The sequence below is a fragment of the Parus major genome, chromosome 21, assembly GCF_001522545.3.
Source record: "Parus major isolate Abel chromosome 21, Parus_major1.1, whole genome shotgun sequence".
NCBI classification, from domain to species: Eukaryota; Metazoa; Chordata; class Aves; order Passeriformes; family Paridae; genus Parus; species Parus major.
In genome coordinates, this window is record NC_031789.1 from 7,247,546 (window position 1) to 7,259,204 (window position 11,659).

The 11,659-nt window shown below is 44.8% G+C and overlaps 1 protein-coding gene and 1 long non-coding RNA gene across 2 annotated transcripts; one reads left to right on the top strand and one right to left on the bottom strand.

Annotated features, from left to right (window-relative positions):
- The first annotated feature begins 881 nt into the window (after positions 1-881).
- On the top strand, positions 882-10,158 carry PGD (phosphogluconate dehydrogenase). Its single transcript, XM_015648351.3, has 13 exons — positions 882-1,067; positions 1,347-1,422; positions 1,854-2,033; positions 2,169-2,234; positions 2,694-2,812; positions 3,816-3,885; positions 4,240-4,374; positions 4,834-5,023; positions 6,823-6,953; positions 7,430-7,563; positions 8,008-8,107; positions 9,178-9,300; positions 9,845-10,158. Exons 1-13 carry the CDS (start codon positions 1,060-1,062, stop codon positions 9,962-9,964), a joined length of 1,452 nt encoding a protein of 483 aa, XP_015503837.1. The 5' UTR covers positions 882-1,059; the 3' UTR covers positions 9,965-10,158.
- On the bottom strand, positions 2,809-11,645 carry LOC107213666. The gene is made up of 2 exons (XR_001524781.2): positions 11,557-11,645; positions 2,809-3,059 (listed from the first exon to the last, which is right to left on the bottom strand). It is a non-coding gene; the product is annotated as an uncharacterized LOC107213666 (long non-coding RNA).
- Positions 11,646-11,659: the final 14 nt, after the last annotated feature.

Sequence of the window (11,659 nt, forward strand, 5' to 3'; positions counted from 1 at the left end):
CACTATCTGAAGAGCTGTTGTCTTTGCTGCTGGGGCTGATGCCCTGTGTTTTTTCTGGTTATGCACTTGAATAACCTAATCACCCTAACCTGTGCACTTTTTCTGGTGGCTCTTCTGACAGGTTAATCAATCCCTCATGGAAGCCACTCTGTCACCGCTTTCTGATTCATTCACTCTTAGTGCCCAAAATTAGAGCGAACCAAAACCTTGACGGGCCAGATTGCTGCGGGTCACCTTGTTTAGAAACTGATTTATATAGAATTTCATGGAAACTGCGGTCTCGGGAGGTGCGTGTTGCCGATACAACCAGGGCAGGGCAGTGGCTTTGTCCTGAGCCCGGTGCTGACCGAGGGACAGGTTTGTCGAGTTTGGCCTGGGCACACAAAGACAAACGGGTAGCGGTGAAACCTTGGGGGCTGCCTGGGACGATCTTCAGCGGCAGAATCGAAGCCCGTTAGTAATAATTAGAAATTACAAAGTGCGCAATTCCAGGCGGTCCCGGGGCTGCGTGTCGCTGGGATCGGAGGGACAGCAAGGGACGGCCGGGGGCGGCTCCTCCGCGGCCGGGGGCGGCTCTCGGGGCTCCTCGGGCCTCGCGGGCGGCGGGGGAGCGGCGGGGACAGCCCGGGGACAGCGCACGGGGGAGCGGCGGGGACAGCGCGGGGACAGCACACGGGGGAGCGGCAGAGCCCGGCGGGGACAGCCCGGAGACACCGCACGGAGCCCCAGCCGCACCCGCCGAGCGCTGCCGCTTTAAGGGGGCGTGGTCTCCGGGACATCGGGCCATGGGCGGGGGGCGTGGCTCTCGGGAAGAGCCAATGGGCGCGCTCGGCCCCGCCCCGCCCTCAGCTGATGAGGGGAAGCGGCGCGCGCCGCAGGCCGAGCCCGCAGAGCCCCGGGAGAGAGACCCGGGAGACCCGAAAGATCCGGGAGAGATCCGGGAGAGATCCGGGAGAGATCCGAGGGAGATCCGAGGGAGACCCGAGGGAGACCCGAGGGAGACCTGAGAGAGACCTGAGAGATCCGGAAGAGACACCGCGAGACCCGAGCGCCGCTGCCATGGCCGAGTGAGAGCGGGGCGGGAGCGGGGCCCGGCATGGCCGCGCTGCGGCTGCGGCCGGCTCGGGGCGCTGGAGGCTCCGATGCGCTGTTGGCTCCGCCGGTGACTCCGCACAGCCTCGATTCTGTGATCTGCTGCAGTAGCAGCTGACAGAATGAACTCAAAGCTCCTTAGGAAGGGATGGGCTGCCCTGGCAGCTGGCACGGTCACAACAGCCTGACAAAGTACGGATGCTACAAGCCGGATCACTGCTAGTGACTTACATTTTTGTTCTTTCACATTCCAGAGCTGACATTGCTTTGATTGGACTGGCCGTGATGGGTCAGAACCTGATTTTGAACATGAATGACCACGGCTTCGTGGTAAGTGAGAAAACACATTGTTTAGGAAGGCTGACTAGCAGTAGCCCTTGGGGTTGGAGCTGAGCATTTTGTGGGTGCTTCCCCCTGCTCTTGCGATGATCTAATGGGTATTATTTCCTCCTTTAAGTCATACCCTGTGCTGGCCTTTGTCCTGTTTCCAGAGGAGAGCAGCGGTGCATGCCTGTACTCAGCTGGCACCTGATCTGTTAATTGTGCATGACTTTTCCCTGAAGTTGGCTTTGGCCTTGCCATTAACCACAGGTTCCCGAGGCACTTGTAGAGACATGCTCAGGTTCATCCCTGCCCTGTGCCTGGCAGGAAGGCGGAAGTCAGAGAGCACAGGATGTCGGTCCTTGCTTGTATAATCTGTAGTCTGACCTAAAGTAACTTTCCATTGGCATCTTTTATTGACGTGTTTTCTTGCCCCCCAGGTTTGTGCTTTCAACAGGACGGTTTCCAAAGTGGATGATTTCCTGGCTAACGAGGCCAAGGGAACCAAAGTGATCGGTGCTCACAGCCTGGAGGAGATGGTCTCCAAGCTAAAGAAGCCCCGCCGCATTATCTTGCTGGTGAAGGCTGGAAGGGCAGTGGATGACTTCATTGATAAACTGGTGAGGCAGACATTCATTCTACCTGTGACTTCTTGCTGTCTTTTGGAGGAGTTGCCTCTAAAAGTTCTCAGTTATTCATTATTAGTGAGGTTTGGAATGTATGGAGAAAACTGAAATGTTGATTTATTTTGACAGGTTCCATTGTTGGAGACTGCAGACATCATAATTGATGGTGGGAATTCTGAGTATAGAGACACCATGGTAAGCCTGTTTCCTACCTAAAGTGAATGAATAAAATACACACAACTCTTCCACTTGTGATCGTCAGAATAGTCAGTCAATGAGATGCCATCACCCCTCTTGCACCTTCACTCTGCAGTAAACTCAGCAATTCCACCTTGGGCCTAATCTGCCTCCCCCACATCTTTGCACAGAGCATGTGTCACCTGACACTTAATTCCAAGCCTCTTCTGGCCTCAGTGCTGCTCATGTCTGTCTGTCTGTCATTGTTTCCTCACCATGTTGCTCTTGCAAGGATCCATGTCAAAGCAACAGGAAGTTTCCTAATGCTCACTTTGGGGTATGAAGAAGATTTCTTAAGGTTCTAGCAAGTCCAAAGCAGAACTGAAGACCTGGTTTTACATCTGAACTGCTAACCTTTGTTTGTAAGGCTGTGGCATTAAGCAAAATTAAATGGTGCTGCTCTGCTCTTTGTTGCAGAGGCGTTGTAAGGAGCTGCAGGCGAAGGGCATCTTGTTTGTGGGAAGTGGTGTTAGTGGTGGGGAGGAGGGTGCCAGGTACGGACCTTCTCTCATGCCAGGAGGAGCCAAGGAAGCCTGGTAAGCATCAGCTACTTTATTTTCTTGTTCAGAATGCTTTGCAACAATTCACATTGTGCACTGAGGGAGGGAAAGAGGAGGGTGTGGGTGTGGAGAGAACAAGATATGTTGCCATCTCATTTCCTCAAGGCTCCAGATTTCTCAACCTGGCTGGGGTCATGGGGCAGTGCTGAGCCTTCATGTAAGGTGGAACAAAGGCAGGCTTTTCTTCCTGGAATCCACAGGCAAAAGTAGGACCTACAGACATCTGAAGGGAGAAGAGAATTTTGCTTAAATTTTAAACAAGTACCATTTCTTATTTTTTTTCTTTTGATGCTGTACACACTTGGGAAGCTGCAAACCATGAATTGGGCAGCAGCAAATGGCCCTGTAGTGACACATTATAAAAGGAGCTTCAGTACATGTTTGTACTACTATTGAATGCATCAATTTATTTGCAATTTTCTGCATGCTGCTGTGCTATTTTATACTCAGGTCTCAGTAAAGACATCAATGCTCAATCAAACAAGAGACTTTTTCTCTTGTTGCCCACTCTCTGCATAGATGTGGAAAGAGAAGGTGTGTCCAGGTTTTGCTTGAGCTTTAGTATCTCTTGAGTCCCTGTCCATTTGCATTAGTGTTTCATACCTGTATCAGCCTGTTTAAATTTGGTGGCACAAAGCCATCAACAACAGTAAGTTGCTGCCTGATCATCTTTTGCCTTGAACAGCTAAGTAAGGACAGCTTCTGTGTTCAAAGGATATCTGAGCTCCTTGATGTGCTTTGCACTTGTCTGTACAGTGTTGGAAGCATGACTTGATTGTGCCAATGTCTTGCAAACTGCCTAGTTGGGAAAAACATATTTAATTGGCATTGGTGTGGGGATGGGTTATCAGCCTGCCCTCAGCCAAGGCTGCCTTTTGGCAGCTTACAGGAGGCATCAGAGTGATAGATTTTATTTATTTTCTCTTGTGGTGTTTGTATCCCCTGCCTGTCTGCTAAGGTGTATTCTTTTTCCTCACAGGCCCCACATCAAGACCATATTTCAAAGCATTGCTGCTAAAGTGGGATCTGGGGAACCTTGTTGTGACTGGGTAAATAGTTGTTTGATACTGACCCTAACTTGGGCTTAGATCCCTGCTTAGGCAGTTTGGTTGCTGAAATTTGTGATGTTTGTCCACAATAAACACAGCACCATCGCTGGTTGATTTTCTGGCTGTGTTCATTTCCAATGTAGCACCTCTGATAACTCACACTATGCAGTGGGAAGACAGAGTTTGTGGCTAGGGCATGTGCTGGGGGAGCTAAATGGACCTGTGAGGAACTGGTTTCAGTCAGCACTGTCTTTGATTCCCTCCTTTAGGCAGAAGGAAGCCATGGGCAAGTGTTAAACACTGGAAGTGGTGGTGATACTGTTGCTGAGGGGATTTTTGGATGTTTCTGGACAGGTGGGAGAGGAAGGAGCTGGACATTTCGTGAAGATGGTGCACAATGGAATTGAGTATGGAGACATGCAGCTGATCTGTGAGGCCTATCACCTGATGAAAGATGTGGTGGGCATGGAGCATGATGAGATGGCAAAGGTGATTTGCAGTTTTTAATGTCTTTCCTTTTTTTGTGCCGTGGTGTCTGTCTGCCACTGCTGAGGTGCTGGGCTTGGGTAAAGCTGCTGCATGTACATGAAGTGAATTTTTCTGACATGCCTCCTGTTTCCAAGGGTATTTTTTCCAAGGGTATATTTCCTTCCTGTATTCCAAGGGTGGAATATTCCTGAGCTTTACATGAGGTAGGAGCAGTGAGCACAGACAGCTGAATGCTTATAGAAGTTGTTTAAAAGTCTTACCACACCACAATTGATTTCTGTCCAGGAAGCACCTTCTGGTGCAGAGATGTGAATTACCTTGCCTGAAAAGAGCTAATGAAACACTGAGCATTATAATCAATCAGGCAAAAATATATACATTAATCAGTTAAAAGATATGGTAGAGACATAGCAAATTGGGGTGTATATGAATACATATATGCTTTTTCTCCTTTTTCAGGTATTTCAGGAGTGGAATAAGACAGAGCTGGACTCTTTCCTGATTGAAATCACAGCCAATATTCTCAAATTCAAAGATAGTGATGGCAAATACCTCCTCCCAAAGATCAGGGACAGTGCAGGGCAGAAAGGCACAGGGAAGTGGACAGCCATTTCTGCCCTGGAATACGGAGTCCCAGTCACACTCATCGGTAACTGCTGCTTTGCTCTTTCCTACCACATCACAGTGAGGAGCAGGGCAAAGCAAAGTCTCAGAAGAGAGCCCACAGCAGGGCTGGGCTGGCAGAAGAGGCTCTTGTAGGTGTAGCTGTTCCTGGGTGTTTTGCTGGGCTCGTTTTTACCTTGTTCCTTAGATGCTGGCAGTCCTGTTGTCACACCTGTGTCCCTGGTGTCTCTGCAGTGCTGGGAGGATTCAGTGACAGGGGAACATTAAGTGCTGAGCTCAGTGTCTAATGCAGAGGAGCTGTAACTTATTTGCAACATTTAGAGGGTTCTAATACCACACATCCAGACAACAGGTTCTTTGCTCTCAGATTTGCTTTCATTTCCATGCTCTCTACCTCTTTTTCCTTTGCTGGTCAAGTCCTGAAGATAAGAAAACATTCAGTAGCTAGAAGAAAGTAACTGCAGTGTAGCTGTCAAAGGAACTTGGCTGCATTCCAGCAGCAAAACACATTCTCTAAATGGTTTTAATGTTCTGCAGCTGTACTCTTTCAGTGTTAGGCTTGAAACAGTGTTTCTTGCTTGCACTGCAGATACTCTCCTGTTTGGGGTGGAGGAGACACTCCCTGGGTGGTGCTCTGCAGTGCAGGGAGCACTGTGAGGTAATGCTGAGCAGATAGGGAAGTGTGTGCCATAGTCCTTGTGCAAACGTGGCCGTCCTCAGGGCAGCTGCTGTGTGCTTTTACTGCGTGAGCGTGACTTGCAAACTTCTGCTTGTAAAAGCAGAGTCATGCCACTCCTGCTTTTTCCTGATTTTCCTACCATGCTGCTCCTCCCCATGGTAGAATGAAGTTTTTGCAGAAATGGAAATTAGCCTGTTCTGATTTAAGTATGATATGTCATCCTGCTGTAAGGAGGATCCAGAGTCTTGTGAAAATATTACTCACTCTTTTTTTTTTTAATTGTTGTTGGTCTGATTTTGGGGTGTGGTTTTTTTGGGTTTTTTGTTTTGGTTTTTTTTTTTGGTATATCACAGCTCACTTAAAGGGTGGAACAAAATGACCCTATGAAGACTTGCTTCTTCTCCTTCTATCAGACCCTGAAAAACAAACTATTTTCTCCCTCATTTCACAGTACTGTCTTCAATTGCTAACAAGTACAGCTTAAACCAGTGTGATTAAGAACTCACTGGGCCAGCCTGACAGATGATGTTCAGTAACCTGTTTGATGATGTTTAGTAACCTGTTTAATGATGTTAGAAAACTTTCTTATGGACTTCTGAATATTAATGCTAGAGGCCTACCAGATTTGTAAATCTTATTTCATTTTATAAGTTAAGCTGCTGATTTAGTCTTGATTTTAATTGCCCTTATTTTGCATGAGTGTATTTCAAAGCACATCCAGTTAATGTGAGCTGGCATTTAAGAAACAGCTTTTTATCTTAAAAGCATGCTACAATACTTGTGAAGTCTTCAGCCTTGCTGTTCCCTAGATTGCAGTGCACCACTGTCTGTCTCTGATAGATAGGAAAAGATTTTAAAGTAAATTCTCAAAACTGAGAGCTGGTAAATGTTCTCGAGGATAAATTTCCATGTGGATGACTTGTGGTTTTTTTGTTTATCATTTGAAAGCTGTATCAGTCAATACATACCCAGTGGTTGTACTGAGTTGTCCCTCAGGAATGCTGTTGGAATAATTCATTTGTGCACCAGTTTTTTTGCTCGTGTTCATGGCTCATCACTCAGTGACACTCTGGTGCTTGAGTATCTCAGACATGAACGTGATGCCCAGCTTTGTAATGGTCTCCTCTTTCCTGCTGTTCCCAAAGGCGAAGCTGTGTTTGCACGGTGCCTGTCGTCCCTCAAGGATGAGAGAGTGCAGGCCAGTGAGCTGCTGGAAGGGCCCAAAGTGACTCAGTTCAGTGGGAACAGGGAGGTCTTCCTGGAGGACATCCGCAAGGTGAGTCCTTGTGCAGGGTCAGAGCAGGTCTGGGATGCTGTGAACCCTGGGAGAGCTCTTGTGTTTATATTTTATGGTTCCTGCTTTCAGCACCATGCGTTGTCTCATGATGTCCACAAAGCATAATGGGACCCATTCCCAACCAAAGGAAGGTTAGGAAGGATCCAGAAGGAATTCAGCTCTAAGCCACAGTGGGCAGAGACATCTACATGGGGTACAGAGATCATAATTCATGCACAGGAGCTTGTCCACCCCTCAACACTCCTGTCTTTGCCTGGGTATTGCTCTCTTGATCTCTCTCTGTTGAAACCAAACTTCCCAATGAGAAAGGATATTTTGGTTCTCAAATAACTGGAATGTTGCTACTGTACTCATCCCTGTTGAGATGTGGGCTGGACAGAGCATGTAGACTGTGAAGTTTGTTGTTGAACTTTTTGAGGGTTCTCTTGGAATGTGAATTTTATTTTTTTTTTTAGGCCCTGTATGCTTCCAAGATTATCTCATATGCACAAGGCTTCATGCTGCTGAGACAAGCAGCCAAAGAATTTGGCTGGACACTGAATTATGGTGGTATTGCACTGATGTGGAGGGGAGGCTGCATCATCAGAAGGTAATTGAGATTGAACAGCAACAGAATTCAACAACAGAATCACTAGATTGGAAGAGACCTCCAAGATCATCGAGTCCAGCCCATGCCCTAACACCACAACTGATTGCCACATCAGTCTTTTTTTAGATGAGATGAGGAGGTAACCTGGCTGCTGAGGGGAGAAGAGCAGGCAGTTTAGTTTATGAGGTGCTTGGCTGACAAGCCTAGAGATTTCCTTGGAAAATCCATGGAGTTACTCTGCTGGTAAGATTCTGAGAGGCTGTAGACAACATCAAAGTTTACTAGATGAACCCACTATTCTGGTGGCTTAACTGCTGAAATATTTCTTGATCTTTGTCATGTTTGCAATCTGAGTCTGGCTGGGTCAAGTTTTGGCACTGCAAGTTTTGGATTCTGGGCTTTGTTGAAAGCTGTGACATTTATTCCTGGTTAACTTTTGCCTAGTGTGTTCCTGGGAAAAATCAAAGATGCTTTTGATCGCAATCCTGGGCTCCAGAATTTGCTGTTGGATGATTTCTTTAAGAGAGCTGTAGAAAACTGTCAGGTAAGTTCCAAGGAAAGGAGACCACAAAAACAATAATTAACAGCCAATACTGTCACGGTTCTTCTCTTTGATACTGACCAAGTTATGACTGGAAACTGAAGGTTCCCATTTTACTGTAACAGAATAGCCTTAGGCAGAAATCCAGCAATTCAGGAGGGTCATATATTCATATATATACCCATATATATACCCATATATATACCCATATATATACTCGTATATATATGAGTATATATATGAGTATATATACTTATATATATATATGAGGAAAAAAGGCCTGGCCTGTGTGAACATTCTCACCACTGGCCTGTGTCTTGTGCCTACTGTGCAGTTGGATTCCAGCTGAGCAGATCATAAAGCTCTGTTCCAGTACCATTGTTTGCAGCAGCCCCAGAACAACAGATCCACACATTCTTTAGGCCTGTGTCTGTACAAATAGTGTCCGGGTTTGGAGCTGACAGGAGGAATTGAAACCACATTATCTGGGCAAAAAAAGAAGTCTCATATTATCATTAGTAGTGCTTGTAACTGAATCTGAATCTGAATATTCCATGCAAATGACTAGACCAGATGAACAGTTGAACTCAGGATGATCCACGTCTGTCTGCAGTATCAGTGCTGTCCTTTCAGGCCCTTGGGCAAGCTTTGTTCTGTGCTTGGTGAGAGCTCCTGGAAGTGCCTCAGAGCTCAGAACATTCTCCCTTCCCCACTGAATCCATGCTTTTGAGATGCTCTGACCACGTTTATGTGAAAGAACAGCATCCTTGCTTGCTTGCTTGCTGTGATTTGACTGCATGTCTCAGCTGTTCTCATCCTGCTGTTAACTCTCTTACTTGCTATTATTTTAGATCAACCTCATTTATATAAAATCAGCATATATCATATATGATATATATATAAATATAGTATATATAAATCAGCAAATACTGCTGCAGTATTTGCTCAGCCTTGGTTATTAGATTTCATAGAACATGAACTAGCACACACAGTTGTAGTGGAGTAGTTCATGTGCCTGCACATATCTCTGAGCGAGCACTGATCAGTTTTCCCCCTCTTTTCCTCTCCCCCAGGAGTCCTGGCGCCGTGTGATCAGTACTGGAGTGCAGATTGGAATCCCTATGCCCTGCTTCACTACAGCACTTTCTTTTTATGATGGATACAGGCATAAGATATTGCCAGCTAACCTGATTCAGGTAGGTACTGAAATCTCATTGTGCTGTTATTTAAATACTGCTTTAAAGGCCTCAATGGCAATACGTCCTAATCACTCACAGTATGGGTTGCTTAATATATTTCTATTGTACCTGAAACTCATGTCAGTAAAACACTTAGAGACTTTAGCTGGATAAAGAACACCAGAGATACTGGTATGGCAGTGCCCAGTGTGTGTTTGTATTCCATCCGTGAACCAAGGGTAATGATATATTTGAACCCAAATGGTTTGTAGAGAAGTATCTTTGAATGTTTGGATGTATGGAAGTGCTTGTTTTTTAGATTAGTACCAAGCAAAAATCCTATACTTGCATTTCTGCAGAACTCTTAATTTAATTATTAGATATTAGTAAATTTTTCATTGCAGTGGTTTTGCTAATAATGAGAAAATAATTTTGAGTGTTATAATATTGGAGTCTAGTCTTATTTCTAGTATTCCTTGTTAGGTAACAGTAGGTGCAACTTCTAGAACTCATATGGTATTGACATTTGTGTGTCTGGTTTGTCTGTGTGTTCTCATTCCAGGCACAGCGTGATTACTTTGGTGCACATACATATGAATTGTTATCAAAACCAGGGGAATTTATCCATACTAACTGGACAGGCCATGGAGGAAACGTGTCCTCTTCTGCTTACAATGTCTAATGGAAATCCTTCCACTTGGAGCCAAGATACTGGAGATCTCAGATATTTCTTCTAGAATATCACTTTTTACTGTACTCTGCTAGAACTTTTGTTTGGACACTTTTGTAACAACTTGTGGGTGTATTTCATACATATATGTATATCTCTCTATATGTATCATATAAGAAAACAAAATAAATTTAGTTATAAATGTGTTGAGGTGTTTTCTTTCCACTGGTGCTGGCCAAAACTAGGTAAAATGTTTTTGTGCAGTATTTAGTAGAATTTATAGTTATGTTAGGTTTATAGTATTGTAGTGTATAAAGTCCTAGGGATGAAGACTGAGGTGACTGCAGTTCAGGAATTGCTGAGATGGAGAGTGGCAAACAGCACATGAACTTAGGAGGTTGCAGGCAGATAAAGGCCTTTCTTTCGTTGCCATGGTTTATTCCTAACAGGCAGGAGCTTGGCTCTTACAGATTTAATTCCTGGGCATTCAGCTGCTCAGTCTGTCACACTGAGCTCTCTGTGCTTTTGTAGAAGGTGGGATGGATCATGGAGAAACAAAATTAATTTTCTCCCTCCAATTGTTGTTCCTAGTTTTAAGGTCTGGCATAAAGACTTTGCATTGCTGTGTGCTTGCACTTTCCCCCCAAATCTCCCCGATTCTTTGCCTCTTCTTCCAATGGGGCAATTAAAAATACCCACAGCAGCATGCAAAGTTGACTGTATTTTATATCCTCTCCCTGCAATGCCAGTCATCTTCATGTTATAAATTATATTAGACAACTAGGTCTATTAAATGAACGACAATTTAAGTAAAAAATAATACAATTTAGTAAAAAAACCCCAAACAATTTAATTTGCCAGTAATTAAGTATGATTAAAACATGAGCAAAACTGACCAGGGTACAGAGAGGGCTCCTCACCCTACCTCACCTACAAAACAAAGCAATTTAAACTAAACTTATTAATGAATATGTATAAGCATATAGTATGTATTTCCTGTAAGTTTCTTCCCATTTTCAATTCTTAAGTTATACGTCACTGTCCTTCATGGCCCATGCTTCACTTGTTGCTAGGGGGTCTTCAGTCCTCTTTTGGTCTTTGGATGAAGGCTTACACTCATCCTCGTCCTCTGGATAACCTCACAGCTTGCACGTCTGTACCAAGTGTTGTGTTATGTAAATAAGCACCGTGTTCCAATAACTAGCCTTGCATTTCATAGTTAAAACCATAATTTCAGACCCTATGCCTGAAGTCATTCCAGCTTGGTCCATCTCAAGGTCGATTCTGTCTTGAGACATTACTTATTTTAAAACTACATCCTATACCCTATTTTTAACGTGTAACATCTGCAAAGGGTCCATCTGCCTTGTAACACTAATTCCCTTTATTGCTTTATAATAATAACAACTTTCCAAATAGTTACAATTGAGTTAGCACGAATCATCTCCGTTTATCACATTCAGGACTTCTGAAAATTCACCTGGTCTCTAGCCTTTTTATTTCTCAAAATCTGTTAAATTTTGTGCTGTGCACACTGATTTTTGTATTAATTTTTGGCCATATGTATTTCTGCTGAGACAGCTATTTAGTCACTAGTTGAATACCTGTATACGGTGAATTTCAGTGTGAGGTACCTTTCAGCAGAGCGGGCAGAAAGCCTCGGCAGTTCCATGGAACAAGTGCGTACCGCGGGCGGCAGCGCCGCTG

Excerpts from the sequence above, each read along its gene's own strand:
- PGD (XM_015648351.3), top strand. Across the intron at positions 2,034-2,168 it reads ATGACTTCATTGATAAACTG|GTTCCATTGTTGGAGACTGC; the intron begins GTGAGGCAGACA and ends TTATTTTGACAG. Across the intron at positions 6,954-7,429 it reads TCCTGGAGGACATCCGCAAG|GCCCTGTATGCTTCCAAGAT; the intron begins GTGAGTCCTTGT and ends TTTTTTTTTTAG.